This window comes from Microtus oregoni, unplaced genomic scaffold (assembly GCF_018167655.1).
Source record: "Microtus oregoni isolate MIOR12 unplaced genomic scaffold, Mior012 000001F_ref0000356, whole genome shotgun sequence".
Classification (NCBI taxonomy): domain Eukaryota; kingdom Metazoa; phylum Chordata; class Mammalia; order Rodentia; family Cricetidae; genus Microtus; species Microtus oregoni.
The window spans coordinates 17,503,738-17,524,225 of record NW_024543060.1 but is presented as its reverse complement, the minus strand read 5'-3'; the positions used below and the strand labels follow the sequence as shown (position 1 = coordinate 17,524,225).

At 44.6% G+C, this 20,488-nt stretch overlaps 1 protein-coding gene and 1 pseudogene across 3 annotated transcripts in view; one reads left to right on the top strand and one right to left on the bottom strand.

Moving 5' to 3' along the window:
• Dgkh (diacylglycerol kinase eta) overlaps positions 1-20,488 on the top strand; it is a 172,707-nt gene that overhangs the window by 59,562 nt on the left and 92,657 nt on the right. For all 3 annotated transcript variants that reach the window (XM_041672676.1, XM_041672686.1, XM_041672667.1), the window contains exon 3: positions 20,123-20,233. In XM_041672676.1, coding sequence (XP_041528610.1) covers positions 20,123-20,233 — 111 coding nt within the window. The remainder of the gene's footprint in view (positions 1-20,122; positions 20,234-20,488) is intronic.
• LOC121464992 lies at positions 15,060-15,144 on the bottom strand (annotated as a pseudogene).

The following is a 20,488-nucleotide window of genomic DNA, read 5'->3' as shown; positions in this document are numbered from 1 at the left end:
GGTTGTGAGTTGCCATATGGGTGTTGGGGATCTAACCAGCGTCCTCTGGAAGAACACTCCTTGCTCTTCATCACAGAGCCGTCTTTCTAGCCCCCAGTCTTAAGCTTTTATGACTGTCTTAGTGGTTTTTCTGTTTATAACAGAACACCCGAGACTGGGTAATTTATAATGAATGGAAGTTTATTGGCTCACAGTTCTGTGGGCGAGCAAGTTCAAGTTCAGCATGTAGGGTCAGAATCTAGGAAGTACCTTTCTTTGTTGAAGGGTGATAGAGGAGGAATAGAGAAGGAGGGACAGTGGAGGATTTGGTGGAATGCTGGCATCCACCCACCCACCCATCCACCCACCCATCCATCCACCCACCCATCCACCCACCCACCCATGGAATACAACCTTCACAACCCAAGCACCTCGTCTCTAATGAGATTTAGCCTCCCAACAATGTTCTCTTAGGACCCCTAGCTCCCAGCTTGTGAACTTGTATGCACCGGACTGGGTGAGGGAAACATTCAAATCACAGCAGTGAACAGGGTTGACTTAAAAAAACAAACGAAACAAAACTAGCCGTCCTTTTGGAAACGAGTGACAAGTTATCCTCTCAAAGCCTGTTTGGACTTTGATTCTGCGGCTCTGGGGTGGCTGTGTACTTTCTCATCCAGAAACCTGGTCCCTGGGTGCATCGCTGTGCGGCCTTCAGCCTGTGGTGATTCTCTTCAGCCTGGCATTTCCATTTTTGGTCACACCTCTAAACTAGGAAGAGTTGTAAATAGGCATGTGGATTGCTCCCTTGTTTACGTAGGTAAAGTGAATCTAGATGTTACAAATCTCTTTCAGCATCCAAGCTATAACCTCTAATTTCTCCTTACATCAGTGAGTCAGGCAGCTTACATGCTGTTCTAGGTCAAAGGCTGAGCAGTTCCTACCATCTAGTTGGTACTTGGCGTGTGTGTGGAGCTGTAGAATAGAACACATTCACGAGCAGCAACTCAGCCTGTTTTTTCCCTCTGCACTCATGGACCTGCCTCACTTAGGCATCCAGTTGAAATAATCCTTATTTATTCCACCTTCCAAGGGACATGTCCAGAGAGGATTTCTTGACTTGTCACAAGAGGAGGAGAGGGTGGGGACAGAGGAGGAGGGGGACATGAATGAGAATATAAGTTTCTAGGGTAAACATACCCTTTGTGTGCCAGTGACCTGGAAGAGTCTAATATTTGTTATGAATGAAGAGCATGTGAATTGCGCAGAGCTTGGAATTGCAGATGGGTGAGCTCTGCTTGCGTGGCGTTTGGAAGGGTAGGCATGGGAACGAAGCTTTGAATTGAGCATTGAGGAAGAAGGAGCCCCGGGGAAGAGCACACTGGACTGTGGAAAGGCAACCCGAGAGATCCTCAGATACAAAGATTCTAAACAAACAAACAAACAAACAAAGCCAGGTGGAGGCACATGCCTTTAATCCCAGCACTTGGGAGGCAGAAACAGGCAGATCTCTGTGAGTTCGGAGTGATATTGTAAGTGGACCTGGAGGGAGACAACAGTTCTGGGTCATGAAAACGAGTCGAGAAGGTTGTTTAGAGCGGGTGTTTGTGTCTGTGTGACTCTCGAGAGCAATGGTGGTAGGGCTGCAGTGAGGCCTGTTTACTCAAAGAAACAGCTCTGTGAGGACAACATAGATGGGGAGGAGGGGATAAGAGAGGTTTCCTTGCCTTTGCTACGTAGGCCTTGAATATGGTGGCTCTAGGATCTCATTGCTTGTGGGGGGACACCTGGTAGGTCCCCAGCAGAGAGCCTGAGCCTGGGAGCTGGTAGACTTCCTCTTGGGTTCACAGGCTCGGAGGACCAGGAGTGTTTTGGCCTGCTGTCTAAAGTCATGCTTTCTTGATGGCGCTTGGTTATTGCCAACCTGTAGGAAAACCATGCTTGTGTCTTCAGAATTCTGTCTTACCCCTGCTTTAGTACGGCTAGGGTTGTCCAGGCATCTCACCTTTGAAGGAATAATAGATGTTTGGGGCGCTGGATGGCTTCATCTGATTTAAACTCACATAAGCATACATGTATTGAAACATCCCATAAATAGTTGTACTTTTTAATGTCTCATTTATGATGGAATTTGAATATGAAACTAAGAGTAGACTCATTCCCACCTGTGGGGAGAACTTGAGAGGAAGCCGTGGCTTGTAAATGCAGGCTGGTGTTGGTGCTGTGGGGGGAGGGGCGTTTCCACTCTGCTTTCTTCAGGAGACAGGAGCGTTTCCTCACTGGAGCAGAAAGAATAAAGCTGCACAAATTGTGCCACCTTTGGGGAAGCGACATTTTGGTGGCATTCTAAAGCATGGAGAGCAAGGAAGACTTAAAAAAAAGGTAGCTTGCAAGTTCCAGGGTTTGTGTGCCAAGGGAGGTGCTCTGTGGCTAAGTGTTGAGTTCCCAGGAAGAGGGGCCACGTGGTTGCAGGAGGTACCTCTACGGAATGTCAGAAACCTGGGGGGCTGGAGAGATGGCTCAGAGGTTAAGAGCACTGACTGCTCTTCCAGAGGTCCTGAGTTCAATTCCCAGCAACCACATGGTGGCTCACAACCATCTGTAATGATATCTGGTGCCCTCTTCTGGCATGCGAGCATACATAGAAGGAATGTTGTATACATAATAAATAAATAAATCTTTAAAAAAAAAAAAAAAAAAGAAACCTGGTCCAGTTAGTTTCGGGAAGTTTGTTAGAATCTAGGCTCTCGGAGCCAGGACGTCCTGTTTTTGCTAGCCCGAGACTGCAGTACACGGGGATAGAAAGTGCTTGCTGAGTCTGAGGTGGGACAGTAGCTCAGGTGGTGGTGTCGAGCAGGTGGCTGAAAATGGAGCTACAGTGACAAATTGTGTGTAAAGATAGAGATTTAATTTGGGAGTTGTGTATCCATATATATTTCGAGGAGATAATTGGGGCCGTGGAAGGAGTTCAGTCAGATTTGCAAACAGGCTGTAAATGGGACTAGCCGATGGGGCAGGTCTGAAGTGGAAGGAGGAAGAGCTGTCACAGGACAGCGCTGTCAGGTCACAGGGGAGGGGCAGCTCTTTCATAATCGTAGAAGGAGCCTCAGCTCACGTAAGGCAGGGCAGAGCCAAGGGGTGAACGAGGTTTTACTTTCCAGATAACACTCAGGAAGAGAAAGGGAAGTAGGTGGAGAGGGGATGACCATAGAAGACACAGAGGAAGAATTGAGGCTAGTGTAGCAAGCCTATAAAAAAACTGTAGGAACCCTTGAGGTGACGGGCACAGCACCGGGTGCTTAGGGTGCAGAGATGACGGAGGTTCACTCAGTGCCCACAGCACCTCAGCATGCTAGGGCTGTCATTATTATTTTTAAGGAGAGTGTTCAGAGAGTCAGCGATTTGCTCAAGGTTCACGGCCAGCTGGGGTCAGAATTCTGCACCTCTGTGCCTTAGGGAGACAACTTACGTCATTGGATATAAAGCTCGAGATAAAGCCACTAGGTAGAAATAGCAGGAAGGGGCTGAGCTCCTTTTTGGATGAGCAGTGTGGTAGGTCTCTGAGGGGGATATCAGAAGACAGGCGTCGTAGCTACGGTTTCTATTGCTGTGATGAAACACCGTGACTGAAAGCAAGGTGGGGGAGGAAAGGGTCTGTTTGGCTTACATACCCACATCTTAGTCCGTCACCGAAGGAAGTAAGGGTAGGAATTCGAAAGGGGCAGGACCTGGAGGCAGGAGCTGATTCAGAGGCCATGGAGGGGTGCTGCTTACTGGCTTGCTCCCCATGACTTGCCCGGGACCATCAGTCCAGGGATGGAATCATAATAGGTCGAGCCCCCTTCACACAGATCACTAGTGAAGAAAACGCCCTATAGGCTCGCCTACGCTGAATCTTCCAGAGGCAGTTTGTTAACTGAGACTTCCCCTACCCCGATGACTCCAGCCTGTGTCAGGTTGAGATAAATGTAGCCAGTGCAGCAGGGATGGATCCAGGTAAGGGCACAGGCTGCTGCAAGCAATCTAGAACCTGTGCTGTGGGGGTGGGGGTGGGGGTGTGGGTGTGGGTGGGGTGTACTGTTGTTACTTTGGTAATTGCTCAGATTTCATCTCTGATCCTTCCTCTGTCTCATCTTAAATATAGGAGACATCAAATGTGTTTCTATTCTGTGTGTGTGTGTGTGTGTCTGTGCGTGTGCGCATGTGTGTACACATGCACGTGTGATTATGACACTTAAACAAGCTTATTTTTTGTGGGTATAAATTTTGCTCATGCAAGCCATCTCTGAGTGGAATTTCTGGCACAGTGTGCGTATCTGTCTGTGTGTAAATTTGTCCATGTGACTGAATTCAGTGAGCTGGCAAATATCTAAATGAGAAATTCCTGTGTCATCAGGACCCAGATATTCTCTTGGAAGAACTAGAAACCATGAGAAGATTGAATACATGGCTGAAATACCAGAAAATAAACCCATCTTTTGTATAGAAAGAGAATCAACTCTTCCTGATATCTGTGTGGATGGTCACACGTGACTCCCGGTGCTACACAGAGTCAGTTTGTTGGCTCCTTGAACTTCGCTCGTCCGTAGTGTCCTTGACCCCAGCAGTGACCCCAGCCCTTCCCCAGCCCTGAACTGCTAGAATTGGGAACATAGTGAATTCGGGATGCCGAGGGTCAGGAATGGTGTGGAGCTTCTGTTCTACACGAGCTATTAGTTAAAAAAGTAGACATTGTGCTTAGTAGTTTATTTTGGGCTCCACCAAAATGCCCCTATCAAAATAGTTTTATCATTGTGGCCACATGGGGAAGTGGTTACATCAAAATGTCACGTGTGAGAAAACGGGTTATTTTTGGAGTTTGATAGGCTGCCCTGCACCTTGGTATGTAATTCTGGCTGGCCTCGAACTCATAGATCCCCTTGCCTCTGTCGCAAGTGCTGCGATTAGGGCATGAACCACCACACCTCTCCGAAGTCTTATAACCCCTTATGGCAGTTCCCTTATGCCATCCATGAAATACATGCAACGGTTTACATAATAGAAAGGTCACCACGCTTCCCAAGGCAGGACTGAGCATTTGTGTAACACCACTGCCACCTTGTGGTAAGATCTTACAGTTCATTGTAGGTTACGAAAGAACTGACATTTATAAGGATACAGGGACGTTTTGTACATTTTCAATGTAATAGCCCTTTATAAAACTGTGTAATTTTATCTCTCTAATATTAATTAGAAATTTATTCTCATGAACGTCTATAAAGAAGGCATATATTAAAAATAGAATGATTAACTTTTGGAATTAAATAAGTAGTCACAGAATCTAATTACTTTTCAAAGTGATATACTTTTATAGTTTTTCTTAAGAAAATTATAAACCAGTAAAAGGAACAGAATAAATTAGAAGTTACTGGGAATGTGCTATAAAGGATCATTAGACTACATTATATAGCCATTATTGTTTTGCTTTAGAACATGCTAATTTGCCTTTAATTAAGCACAGATGTCCTAACGGTTTACAGTACAGCATCATCTAGATCCTCTGGATCTACTCAGAGGTGCAGGGGGCCCTCTTCATCCTGCTTTCATGAGCATCTATGTGCTCCAGTTTCGGAGAGGTATAAATCCTTCCTCCCCATCATTGTTCCGCCTATTGTATAATGGACTCGCTTTTTAGCAAAGTGAGCTCTTTCCTTACACAGGGATGAGGTCATAGGAATTCCCACAGCTCACCACTCGCTCTCCCTTGCTGAATCACCCTTGTGCGGCTGCACTGGACCCACTGTTGCAACCCTGTGGTGACCAGGCAACAGCTCCTGGCATCACAGCCACTGGGGAGAACTGGAGTGGCAGCGTGTACATTGGCGTGTGTTTTATATGTGAAAGTAAGCAGTTGTTTCTCATTAACCGTTTTAACAATTGGTTTTATATTTTTACGTGCATAAAAAACTATTGTGAAGTTTGATCTTATGTCTGACCCTGGCTTTTGGCCACTGTTGCCAAGATGTAGATTCTTATATGCTGGGAACCTGAGCCGGCCTGACTGTGGGTCACCCTGCAAAGTGTCTGGCTGTATACCTTTGGGAATGCCAGCCTGACTGTGGGTCACCCCGCAAAGTGTCTGGCTGTATACCTTTGGGAAAGCCGGCCTGACTGTGGATCACCCCACAAAGTGTCTGGCTGTATACCTTTGGGAATGCCAGCCTGACCGTGGGTCACCCCGCAAAGTGTCTGGCTGTATACCTTTGGGAAAGCCGGCCTGACTGTGGATCACCCCACAAAGTGTCTGGCTGTATACCTTTGGGAATGCCGGCCTGACCGTGGGTCACCCTGCAAAGTGTCTGGCTGTATACTTTTGGGAAAGCATCCCAGATTGTTCTGATACACAAAACTGCTTGAGGGCATTGCGCCAAATGCAGTTTATAACCAGGGGAATGGTTATGATATTCTAAATGACGAAGGACTGTGGTTTTTATTAAATATTGATCCCAGAAACTTCTGCATGCGTTTTCTTCCATGAGCTGGGATATCAGCTCCTCTCATTGTTCCCACTGCAGTTTCTCCTCCAGCGCTGCTGCGTTTTGATAAAGAAGTTAATTCAGAGTTGGAAGGAGAGACCTTTTGGAGGGGGAGCTGTGTTGGTCAGGCTCACGTGGGCTTTGGGTGGCAGTGTTGAGCACATGTGCCCGCTGTTGCTCCTCCTGCCTCAGGTACCAGTCTGTTCATCTCCATCCAGTGTCAGTCTGAGCTGTAGTTGGGTGCACTTTGCTGAGTGTGGGCAGCTGGCCTTCGAGAGGAAGAAGGGAAGAGTTGCAGTGACTGAGCATGCTCAGTTATTTAGCCCAGTTGCCCTTCTGGCTTCTGAGGTTGGGATCCGTCTGGTGGTACTGGGGAGAGGGCTGAATGGCACAGACTAGGGCTCCATACAAGAGAAGGGACATAATGAGTGAAAAGACACAGTAGTTTCCTATGAATGTGCTTTGTCAAAAATTTGACACTAAGATTTTTTAGATACTAATTAATTAATTTATTGTGTGTGTGTGATATGTGATATGTATTCAGGAGTCCACTTATGTTACAACAGGGCATTGGACATTAGATCTCCTGGAATTGGGTTACTGGTGGTTGTGAGTCACCCTGTGGATGCTAGGATACAAATCCCAGGTCCTCTGCAAGAGCAGTAAGTGCTCTTAATTGCTGAGCTGTCTCTCTAGCCCCAGTCACAATTTTTAAAATGCTGAAAGCTAGGTAAGAGTAAATGTATACATTCAATAACAGGAATAAAGGACCCCAAATACTGAATTATCTATACCTTTTACAGGGCTCACCTAGACAGGCCATCAACCTGTGATCTTCCTGCCCCTACCTCCCGAGTGCTGGGATTATAGACCTGTACCATCAGGCCTGACTTGAAAGGTATTAATATTTATAGACTCCTGTGTCCTTCTCTGTGCTATTGAATCAAAACCTACGAGGTGAAGATTTGTTAATATTTCCAAAGTCCTCCTTGTAATGATGAGCAGGATTTTGAATAGCTACAGTATTTATTTAGAATTTAATAATGTGTGTATATATATTAACAAGGAGACTTAAATTTATTTAACATTTATTTTACTATACTGGGGAATTGAACCTAGGGTTTCATGCATGCTAGGCAAGTGCTCTACTACTGAATCACACCCTCAGATTGAATTTTTTTTTTTAAGGCAGGGCGTGCATGGCAGGATAGTATTTCAAAGGGGATAGAAAGATGGCTGCAAGGTGCAAAGTTAAGCGGGTGTGGAATCACAAGGAATGGGAGGGCAAATTAGAGAGTGAGGGAAGAGCCAGGCTGGCGACAGTCTCACAGGTGACTGATGAAAGAGGCTCACAGGAGGAATTAGAAGGAGATCAAATGGCTTACCTTCGAGGGCCGTGGCATGTTTGTGTGGGGAGAAAAGTATTTTCTAACCACACAGAAATACTAAGAAAGACCAAGAAACAACAGAGAAGTACACTGTGATGCACCAGGGCACAAACCTGTAGTGAAGGCAGACTTCTTTTTTAACGTTTATTTCTATCTTTACGCATGTGTAGATATGTATATGTGTCTGTGTGGATGTTCGCCACATGTACGCAGGTGCCCTCAGAGGCCAGCAGAAGGCATCATCTCTCTCAAGCTGCAGGTACAGGTAGCTGTGAGCTGTGCAACATGGGTGATGTCAGCCAAAGTTGTATCCCCTGGAAGAGCAATAAATGATCTTGTAGTAAGCTTTGTTGTTGGGCTGTCTTTGAATTGCCAAGCTTCCCAAATAATGACCTGGAGACTCCAAAAAAATCAGTTGCCTTCCTATACACTAAGGATAAGGAAACAGAGAGGGAAATCAGAGAAGCATCACCTTTCACGATATCCACAAATAGCATAAAATATCTTGGGGTAACTCTCACCAAGGAAGTGAAAGATCTATTTGACAAGAACTTTAAGTCTTTGAAGAAAGAAATTGAAGAGGACACCAGAAAATGGAAGGATCTCCCTTGCTCTTGGATTGGGAGGATCAACATAGTAAAAATGGCAATTCTACCAAAAGCAATCTTATTATTAATTATGGAAGTTTGTCCTTAGCTTAGGCTTTTTTTCCAACTAACTCTTACAATTTAATTAACTAGCTTTTACATTTTTTAAAAAATATTTTATTTATTTATTTATTATGTATACAATATTCTGCCTGTGTGTATGTCTGCAGGCCAGAAGAGGGCACCAGGCCCCATTACAGATGGTTGTGAGCCACCATGTGGTTGCTGGGAATTGAACTCAGGACCTTTGGAAGAGCAGGCAATGCTCTTAACCTCTTAGCAATCTCTCCAGCCTTACAATATTTTTAACCTATGCTCTGCCACATGGCTTGGCTAACTCTTCTTAGTATGACATGTCTGACTTGCTCTGCTGGCAAAATTCAAATGCCTAGATTTTTCCTTTTTCTCCAGGGAAATTCCACCTATCCTCTCCTGCCTAGCTATTGGCCATCCAGCTTTTTATTACACTAATCATAGCAACACATCTTCACGCAGTGTACAAATGTTCCACAACAGGCTCTTAACCTGTGAGCCACCTTCCCAACCCCATGAAGGCAAACTTCCAGTTTAAAACATGTGGAGTAAAACAGGCTTTTCTTTCTAGTTTGTGTATGACCACCTCACAGGCAATATTATATATTGAATATATGTGTTGTGTAGACAGAAGTTTCTGTCCTGCCTGGTCCCTCAGCTGTTCAGTTCCAAAAAAATAACACACAGAGGCCTATATTAATTATAAACTGTTTGACCTATTAGCTCAGGCTTATTATTGACTAGCTCTTACAACTTAAATTAACCCATAATTCTTGTCTGTGTTAGCACATGGCTTAGTACCTTTTATCTGTGAGGCATTCTCATCCTGCTTCCTCTGTGTCTGGATAATGGCTTCAGACTGAGCTTTCCTCTTCCTAGAATTCTCCTAGTCTGGTCACCCCGCCTATACTTCCTGCCTGGCCACTGGCCAATCAGCGTTTTATTAAACCAATACAAGTGCCAAATCGTTATAGAGTACAAGAGCCCTATCCCACAGTGGTCCCACTATCACTAGCTCTAAATAGTAGTCACTGTATGTATTTTACAGGTATAGTAGTTGCCGTGCACATTTTACAGATAGATCTTCTCTCTATGCCATCTGGTAGGCTTTGTGTGTAAAGCCGTGTGTGTGTGTGTGTGTGTGTGTGTGTGTGTGTGTCCACCATTTGTTTGAATCCTGGTTTCTGACTACCGGCACTGTTTTGGGAGGTTGTGGAAACTTTGGAGTTGAAGAGCTGACTGTTGGGCATATGAGAGTTGTAGCCTCCCCCCTTCTCCTCTTTTTGGAAGACAAGGAGTTGCACTGGCTGACCTTGAAATCAAAAAGATCTACCTGCTTCTGCCTCCTGCGTGCTGGAATCACAGGCATCGCCACCACTCCTGGCTCAGACCCTGCCTCTTGCTCAGTTCTCTGCCTCCTGATGTGCTGAGATATGAACAGGTTGTAAGTTCCTGCTGCCATGGCTCTGGCTGCCATGGAGGGAACTACCCCAGCTGTGTGGCCTTCTCTGCTATAACGGACTGTATCCTAAACTGAGCCAAAATAAACCTGTCGTCCCTTGTAGGTATTCTGCCAGCAGTGATGGACACACACATACACACACACACACACACACACACACACACACACACACACTTCATAGGCGTGCTCCCTCCTGCATTAGCAGTGATGGACACACACACACATACACTTCATAGGCGTGCCCCCTCCTGCACCAGCAGTGATGAACACACACACTCCATAGGTGTGCCCCCTCCTGCACCAGCAGTGATGAACACACACACTCCATAGGTGTGCCCCCTCCTGCACCAACAGTGATGAACACACACACACTCCATAGGTGTGCCCCCTCCTGCACCAACAGTGATGAACACACACACTCCATAGGTGTGCCCCCTCTTGCACCAACAGTGATGAACACACACACTCCATAGATGTGCCCCCTCCTGCACCAGCAGTGATGGGATGACACACACTTCATAGGTGTGCCCCCTCCTGCACCAGCAGTGATGGGATGACACACACTTCATAGGTGTGCCCCCTCTTGCACCAACAGTGATGAACACACACACTCCATAGATGTGCCCCCTCCTGCACCAGCAGTGATGGGATGACACACACTTCATAGGTGTGCCCCCTCTTCCTAAACCACCCAAGGATAATATTAATGCTGTTGAGATAGACAGCATCTCTTAGTGGTGTGATGTTAGTACATAAAAACAGAATGGCTCCCTGCATGGGACTGACCTAGGCACTCTGCATGTATGTAACAGTTGACTAACTTGGTCTTCTTGTGGGACTCCTAACAGTGGGAAGAGGGTGTTCTCTCTGACTCTTTCATTGGCTTTTGGGACCCTGTTCCTCATACTGGGTCACCTTTTCCAGCCTTAACTCAAAGCGAGGTGCTTAGTCTTACTGCGACTTGTTATGCCATGTTTTGTTGATACTTGTGGGAGATCTGCCCTTTCCTAAACAGAACAGGAGGCGGAGTGGATAGCAGGTGGGAACAGAGGGGAGTTGGAGGGAGGGTCTGGGAAGGGGGGGGGGGACTGTAGCCAGGATGTAAAATAAATAACTAAATAAAGGAATTTATTTTAAAACAAACAAACAAACAAACAAAAGTATAATGGCTCCTAACCTGGGGGCATCTCCAGATTATTCAACAGTCAAGTGCTCATACTGCCCACAGGGGCATTTACATGTGGAAAAGCCAGGCTGGCTACAGGAGGCCCCCTGGCTCCCTTCCTCCGCGTGTTGCTGGGTTTCCCGCCCAGGCTGTCCTGAGCTGTCTGTAACAGCCTGGAGGTCCTTTTCCCCCACAGCTGGTCAGCAGGAGATTTGAATGTCTGTAACAGCCTGGAGGTCCTTTTCCCCCACAGCTGGTCAGCAGGTGATTTGAATGTCTGTAACAGCCTGGAGGTCCTTTTCCCCCACAGCTGGTCAGCAGGTGATTTGAATGTCTGTAACAGCCTGGAGGTCCTTTTCCCCCACAGCTGGTCAGCAGGTGATTTGAATGTCTCTAACAGCCTGGAGGTCCTTTTCCCCACAGCTGGTCAGCAGGTGATTTGAATGTCTGTAACAGCCTGGAGGTCCTTTTCCCCCACAGCTGGTCAGCAGGTGATTTGAATGTCTCTAACAGCCTGGAGGTCCTTTTCCCCCACAGCTGGTCAGCAGGTGATTTGAATGTCTGTAACAGCCTGGAGGTCCTTTTCCCCCACAGCTGGTCAGCAGGTGATTTGAATGTCTCTAACAGCCTGGAGGTCCTTTCCCCCACAGCTGGTCAGCAGGTGATTTGAATACCAGTCTGCTCTCATCCCCTTGCTCACTTGCTCGCAGCTCCTGCTCAGGTGATCACTGGCGAGTTCTGGTCCCACAGTGGCTTTACCAGTCTGCACGCCCGCCAGCAGCGAATGAATGTTTCCCTCCCCCCAGTCCTGGCCTGTGTTTACTGCCACTCGTTTATTGATCTTGGCCATTCTGGCTGGAGTGAGATGAAGTCTCAGAGTAGTTTTCTTTACCTTTCCCTGATGTCCAAGGACGTTGGACATTTTTGCCGAGCGGTGCTTAGCTCTCTGTGTTTCATCCTTGAGAACCCTGTTTAGATACGGATTTATTTCTGTTCTGCAACTTGCAGTTTCTCAATTGGATTAGCAGTGTTTGTTGAAGATGCTGTCTTTTTTTTTTTTTTTTGACAGGGTCTGTTCTGGTTTCTTTGTTAAAACACCACCAACAAAAACAAACAAAACAAAACAAAAAACCAGGTGCCTGTAGGTTTATGGAGTTATATCTGGGCCTTTAATTTTGTTTCCTTGATAAATGTGTCTATTTTTATGGCATTATCATGTTGCTTTTATTACTATAGCTATGTAGATGGTGATACCCCTGTCTGTAGTTTTATTTTTAAGGATTGTTTTAGGTAGTTTGGTTTTCTTTGTTTAAGATTACTTTTTCAAATTCTGTGAAGAAATGTGTTGGAATTTTGATGAGGATTTCACTGAATCTATAGATTGCTTTTGATAAGATGGCCAATTTAATCATAATAATCTTACCAGTCCACGAACATGGGGAGATCTTTCCATCTTCTGATGTCTTCTTCAGTTTCTTTCTTTACTTTTTATCCTACAAGTGTTTCACTAACTTTAGAGTTCTCCCAAGATTTTTCTTTTAGGCTTTTGGGAAATGTATTGTTTCCCTGATTTCTCTCTCAGTACGTTTGTCATTTGTATGTAAGAAGGCCAGTGATTTTTGTGTGTTAATTTTGTATCTTGCTACTTTGTTGAAAATGTTTATCAGCTGTAGGAGTTTCTGGATAGACTTTGCAGGATCACTTATGTATACTAGCGTATCGTCTGCAAATAAAGATACTTGGAAGACTTCTTTCTTTATTAGTTGTAGCCCACTGACCTCTTTCAATTGTCTGATTGCTCTAGCTAAGATTTGAAGTTCTATATTGAATACATATGGAGAGAGTGGAAGCAATGTCTTGTTCCTGCTTTTAATGGAATTGCTTTGAGTTTCTCTATACTTAGGTTGTTGTTGGCTTCAGACTTGCTGCAAATAGACTGTATTATGTTATGTCTCTGTATTCCTGATCTCTCTGGAAGAATGTTGGATTTTGTCAAAGGCCTTTTTTTTTTGTCTCTAATGAGAGCATTGTGTGGTTTTTAATCTTTCTGTCTTGTTTATGTGGTGGATTACATTTATTGATTTTCTTTGTTGATTCATGACTGCATCTCTGGGATAAATCCAACTTGATTATGGTGGATGATCTTTTTTGATGTGTTCTTGATTGGTTTGCAAGTAATTTATTGAGAATTTCATATCTATGTTCATAGAGGATATTTATCTATAATTTCCTTCCTTCCCTTTTTGTTGTATCTTCGTGTGGTTTTGGTATGGGGAAGATGTTCATTCAGTTTCTATTTCGTATAATAATTTGAGGAATATTTGCCTTAGTTATTTAGAGTCTGGTAGGAATCTGTCCTGAATCTGGTTTTTTTTTGGGGGGGGGGGGATTTTTAATTACTACTTCTATTTTGCTAGGGGTTATGGATCTGTTAAATTATTTATTTTATCCCAATTAACACCAGTAGGCAGTATATGTCAAGAAACTTATCCTTTTTTTTTTTTTAGGCTTTCTGATTCCTTTGGTTGAATATTTTTAAAATATGCTCTTATCATTTTCTGAATTTCCTCAGTATCTGTTGAAATGTCTCCCTTTTTGCCAGGCATAAACTTGTGAAATACGGGCCCAGTCTTAGGGCATCTGTGTGTAGGTACAATTTCTACAAAGAATTTTATTTGCTCTAAGCAAGGGACAGAAAATGAACAATTTGGCAACTTTGACATTGGACTGAAAGTAGTCTTAGAAATCCTGCAAGATACAAATGAAATGTTTAAACATTTTTTAAATGATTGTTTTTTGTTTGTTTTGCTTTTTGAGGTAGGGTTTTGCTTTGTAATCCAGGCTGTCTTAAAACTCACTGTCTTCTTGCCTCGGCTTCCCAGGTGCTGAGGTTCCCTTACCCTGCAGATCTTAAGAACAAAATTAAAGCCATACTTGCTTAATTTACTTATGTGTGTGCGTGTGTGCGCGCTCATGTGCGTGAGTGTGTATGTGTGTGTGTGTGCTCATGTGTGTGTGTCGGTGTGAGTGCATACTACATTTATTGATCTTGTTGTTGACCTGTGACTGACTGCATCTCTGGGGTATATCCACCTTGATTATGGTGGGTGATCTTTTCAGTGTGTTCTTGATTGGTTTGTATCACAGTGTGCTTGCGAACGTCAGCTGACAGCTGCCTTAGGGAATCCGTGTTTTCCTGAGAGCGTGTAGGTTCTGGGAATTGAGCTCAGGTCGTCAAGCCTTGACTGTAAGAACCCTTACCTGCTGAGCCTCTTGCGCACTCTTGTCTTCATTTGTAACCATCACTTTCTGATCAGGATTATTTGCTACACTTGCTATCATCTGTCGTTGTAGCTCAATATATTGAATATAGTTGTGTGATTTTTAAAAATGGACTCTCGTTTCTTCACTCTGTATACTCACTATTTTGAAATTTGAGAAGCCTTATCACTCCCCCCACGTTTTTTCTCCTTAACCAGACATTGATTATGTGAATATATTTTCTAGAGTTGTGACAGTAATCATTTTGTCACATTCCTTTCGTAAGGAATGTGTTTAGCCATGTGTGCACAGAAGTTTCCATCTGAGGACTGACTTTCACATGAATAACTGTGCCCCAGTTTAATATTGTTAAGTCACAGCCCTCAGAGGACAAAAAGAGTATTTCTTTTCCTCTTTCTTGTGTTCTTCAAGGATTTTAGATACATTGTGAATTATGGCAGGTTTGTATGAGGTGAGGCCTGGAGATGTCTACCCCACCATCTGTGCTGGGCTTTCGGCTTTTATGGGTTTTGTACTGGCGACCCTTGCTGCTTGAGTCATATTTTTAAGGACTCTCTTCAATAGTTTCCTGTCTGGACTGTTCTTTGCAAAATCATTTGCATGTCATCCTTGCTCAGGGGCCGTGCTAATCTTTGTATTGTTACAATGTTAGTATACATGCTAATGAGAGCATGGGTATCGGGATCTTTGTATTGTTACAATGTTAGTATACTTGCTGCTAACCGGAGCATGGGTATCGGGATCTTTGTATTGTTACAATGTTAGTATACATGCTACTAACAAGAACATGGGTATCGGGATATTCATTAAGCTGTAAGATAATGAAGAGTTAAATAAAAATACATAAGCGGAAGTTCTTTTAAACATAATGAAGAAAAAGATCACGAAGATAAAAACGAACCTATTTCTCTTATGGAAGTGCTATTTTAAGACACAAATAACCTGCTTCCATCTCCCCATGGAGTGCTGCCTGCACTACCAAACCCACACTCCACAGGCATCAGAAAAGACTGGGTGTAATGTTCTCTGGCCTCTGACCTGTGACTGCCAGGCTCCCTTTGCTTTCAATCTCCTTCCTTTATTTGTCTGTCTTGAAATCTATTGCTCTCACCTTTGATGCAGCCCTATGCCCTGCTGGTAAAGCCTTCTCTACCTTCCTCACCCTTTGTTAGCCTAATTCACCCCCATGCTCTTCGTGATAGTGGCTCTTTACTCTAACTGGTGCTAACATCCCCGTTCATCTAGCTTTTCTGCAGAAAAGACATCAGTGATCTTATGTAGAGCGGGGCCCCGTGCACGCCCCTAGACATGAAACTGTATAGATTAAGATTGGAAACTGTCATCCGCTCTTGGAAATTAAGGCATAAGTAAGATCTTCCATAGTCTCAAACTAAAATAAGCAGATTACCAAGAGGGTTCCACCATGCTAATTACTGTTTGAAATAAACCAGGATGAATAGGCAACCCTGAGTGAAAATGGTATGTTTTTGTATGTGCACATATGTTTATGTGCGGAGCACAGGTGTGAGAAAGGCAGAGGTCAGTGCTTGGTGTCTTCATCAGCTGCTCTGCATCTTGGTTTCTGAGGCAAAGTTTCTCCATGAATCTGGAACTTGCTGATTAGCTAGGCTGGCTGGCCAGTGAGCCCCAAAGATCCTCTGGTCTCTGCCTCCCCAATTTCATCAGAATCAACTCGAAGAGAGGACCCTGGGATTCAGACTCAAGGTAGACTCCCCTGAGGACTCGGTCATAAAGGCAGATGTATGTCATCGAAGGTGTGCCTACAGTATGAATTTCAGGGTCACAGCGCCCCAGCCTTGGCGCTTCACCAGTGGCCTCTGTGGTTGGTGGTGACTTGGGATTCTGCCTGTAGTATGGAGTCGTGGCTTCGCCAGTTCACTGTAGTGAGCGCACCAGCCTTTCCTTGGTGCTCCACATTGATTTTAAGAACGGATCTTCTTCGCGCCTTGCTTCCCCAAAGCTCCCCCTCCCCTTACAGCCATGTTCTCACCAGTTTCCAGCATCTAGCTGTCCTGGATGAAGTCTCCTGGGCTTGAGTGCCCAGCATGCCCAGTAGAAGCTACTCTCCTGCCTCAAACATTTCACTAGCCTTTGGCACTTAGAGTAAAAGGCGGGCTCCTCCTCATGGCTGGCGGATCCTGAGTCTCATCTCTTGCTGCTTTCCATCCACTCGAGCTGATGTTTGCCTTAACAGTGGCCAGTGAACACTTACTTACCTTTTCCAGGAAGCTCTTAGAATTCATGCCTGGAAAATACTCTCCGAACTTAATAGCCCAATGAAATCATCATCAATAATAATACTTGATGCCACTTACTGAGGTTTTCTGTAGTCCAAATACTGTTGTAAGTGCTCTCCCGACATACTGTATCATGAACTTAGAAGCAATAAGCTTGTGAAATTGGTATTCTGAACTTTTTTTTTTTTTTTGGATAGGAAATGAGGCACGAAGCAGTAGAGTGTCCTAGATTTGTGCTGTGAGTGTGTTGTAGAGCTTGGCTTGAGGTCTGCCTGCGTTTAGACCTGTTCTCTGCTGCTAAAGTTTCAGAAGTGTTTTTTTCTTCTTCTTTCCATTAAATTGCAGTGATTTCCCAGTGGACACTCCCAGAACACACTGCAAAGTGAACCAGAAAAATCAAAGTAAACATTAACATGACCTCATTTCCTTCTGAGCAGGAAACTCTTCTCATATCTTCTAGCTTATTGATAACATAAGGCATTATTATCAAACTTGCACATAAATTCTAAAATCAGACAGGGTTTCATCTTAGCCATTCATATAGGCCCCACTAGCAGGTGGGAGGTAAACGTCCTGGGCATTTGAGATCCCCCATGGCAGTCCGGTGGGACAGTTTAGAACTTCGGTTCTCTGCACTGCTTTTGCTTTGGAGACTCATTGTAGCATTATTATTCTTGTATCGAATTCTGAATAAGTGTGAGCCATCCTGGACCCCTGTTGAATACAGTGCCGTGATGTGTCCCTTGAGTACAGTCATATAGACAGGCTCCAGAGTAGTCTGCCTTGCTCTTTCTTTTCTCTTTGTCTTCCACTTAAAGCAAAACATTAAATTCTTATTACAATACAATCAACTCAGGGACTTCGTATTTTAATACAGATTGTAAAGTAAGTAAACTGCATCGTAGAAGTGTCTTGTGGGGAAGCGTGGAGGATAAGAACACACTGTAGTATCGAACAGGTGGCCTTTGAGATGGTCTCACTGAGATCAAGGCTTGAAGGAAGTGGGGCCTAGTGTTGTGCCCTTGTGGCCTCCCAATGTGGGGTATGCAGAGACAGGAGGACTCCTGGTGCTCAGTGGTCAGGCAGGTTAGTCTCTGTGGTGCACTCCAGGCCTGTGAGAAACCCCATCTTTTAAAAAAGGTGGATGGTGCCTGAGGAATGACACCTACAAATATCATTTGGCCTCTGCAGGCATGCACACACGTGTGCACTGATGTGCCTGCAGCGGCATGTGGACATGTATCAGGACACAAGTGAACATCCTCCCCTGGCCTTCGCAAAGACTTGAAGGAAGTGCGAGGTTAGCCAGATGACTCTTGAGGGAAAAGCGGGATAAGCCCAGACAGTAGCCAGCACCCAGGTCTAAGCCATGCTTTTCTAATTAAAAGCAAAAAGTGTCATTGTGGATGGAAGGGTCTACGAGAGAATCAGAGACTAGGTAGGGTCAGAGAGGTTTGAGTATTTTGCTGGAGACAGCAGAAGTGAACTGACATTCTCTAAAGCACTCACAGAATCCACATCTCCTGGAAACTCTTCTAGATATGCGCTACAGAATGCTCTCTGGAGAGTCCCCAGGTGTCACACATTCTCAAGCCTGTGCTGATCTGCTTTCTATTGCTGTGACAAAATCCCCATGGAGAACAATTGAAAGTGGGCCTTGTGGGCTGTGATAAAATGGAGCACCGTGGGAAGGAGCACATGGCTGAGCCAAGCTGCTCACCTCAGGGTCCCAGGGTGTGGGGACAAAATGTATCCATTTGCTGCCCCCCTCCAGTAATGCACCTTCTTTCAGGTAGGCAGCACCCTTCCGGCTCCTGATGGCTCAGCAGTAGATAGATCAATGGATTAGTGAAATCCAAGCCCTCATCATTGGCCTCAGCCTTCAAACACTACTCCATTGGTGACCAAGCTTTCACCATGTGGGTCTTTCAGGGGCCTGAGGCAATTAAAGAATTACAAGAGTTACCTTTCATTGGTCAAGAGCACGTTCCTGGGGTAATTGATAGGAAGCTGAGCCATTGTCATGACAACACAAAGTTCCAAGGTTACAGGAGTAAGACCATGACCAGACTGGGGCAGGTGGAGGGCAGGGTGCCCAGTGACAGACTTTGAGACATAGGTCTACTGTCAGCAGACTGGCAAGAGAAGAATTGGCATGCTTTACTTAGGGTGCTTTGTGTAGCAACATCTGTGACTCTGACCTGTGCATAGCTGTAAAGTTGTAACTTATGATCCATTTGCAAAACGCCTTTAGTCTCGTTCGGACTTGCTTTGAGGTGAAAGTGAGCTGATCATGTGCAGTGAGTCTGAGCGAAAGAACAAAGCAGGATTTTAAGTGTCTACAGCCCTCGAGGGACAAACAGATCTGGTTATGAAGCATGCATTCTATATATCAAAATTATATAGTAAGTGAAAAGTCATCTTCCTGACCACCCTCAGATGGATATGCCCATAAGTGTATATAAATACATCCCATATAAAAAAGAGATGCAATCATGAGATTACACACTACAGTGCAGGCATTGGGGAGACACCAAACTGCTTTAGCAAATATAAACAACAGTTTCCAGAGTCAATAGTCCTGCAGGCTTTGCCTGGACAGGATTAACCTTCATCAGCCGATCACCCCTCTGGTGGGCTGACCTCTGAATTATCACCTGCCGTATGCTGTATATTTCCACAGCCTCTGATGCAAGTGAACATGAAGAAGGTAGTAACTTGCCTGTGTTCATCATTACTTGTACAGAAGCTAGGAATTAGACTGTCTGGCTCCAGAGGCCATTTGGTTTAGTGCTCAGCACATGATGTTTTGCCTCTAACATCCTCCCTGTATATATACTGTGTGGGAGTCATGCTCCGTGGCAGATGTTAGCTTATGTATATGTGCCTTTCACTCTGTCTACAAATGCTTTTGTTAAATTGATCAAATTTGTTCTTCGACAATTTCGTTGATGGATTCTGATTATCCTTACCCGGTCCTTCTCTAATCTTTTTCTTTACCTTGTCCCCACCCCAGGCTCTTTTTGTTTTGTGACCCAGTGAGTTTAACCAGGGCTGTGTGTGTGGCCTTGGGTTTGGAACTGTCTGGTGGAGCCTGGTGGCTTTACCAGTGGGTACACACCTGAAGACACTGACTCTGTCTTCCGGAGTCCATCAGTAGCCAGTTCTACCTGTAAATGTTTTGAGAACCGTGGGAAACTCACTTTTACTTTCTGGTACTTTCTGTACATTCTCTTGATTGACCTGTGATGGGAATGAGATATTCTCTCCTTTAATTTGTAATATGTTAGCCGCAGTGTTCAGAATTCTAATGTGCGTGGATCATTGATTGTGGATGGAATTTGGTTTTGGGTTTGATTTTCATTCTCTCCTTGTGTTCTGCTTTGTCCCCAGACCAGTATTAAAGAAGGACAGCTGCTGAAGCAAACCAGCTCTTTCCAAAGGTGGAAAAAGAGATACTTCAAGCTTCGAGGCCGTACACTTTATTATGCAAAAGACTCCAAGGTAACTCACCAAGACCGGTCCCAAGCACTGTTATGTCGTGAGTAGATGGAAACCTCTGATCATACAAACTACATTTGCCTTAGAGCCTCATTATAGCTTAGTAGTTCTGCTAATTTATTATAGATGTGGTCATCTTGCACTCCGCCTCAAGGGGGAGCTATCAAGTCATATGGTTGGCTAGTCAAATATACGATTCCCTTTTTCTCTAATTAAGATGTTATAAATAACAGAATAAGTTAAACACTCTGGGTTACT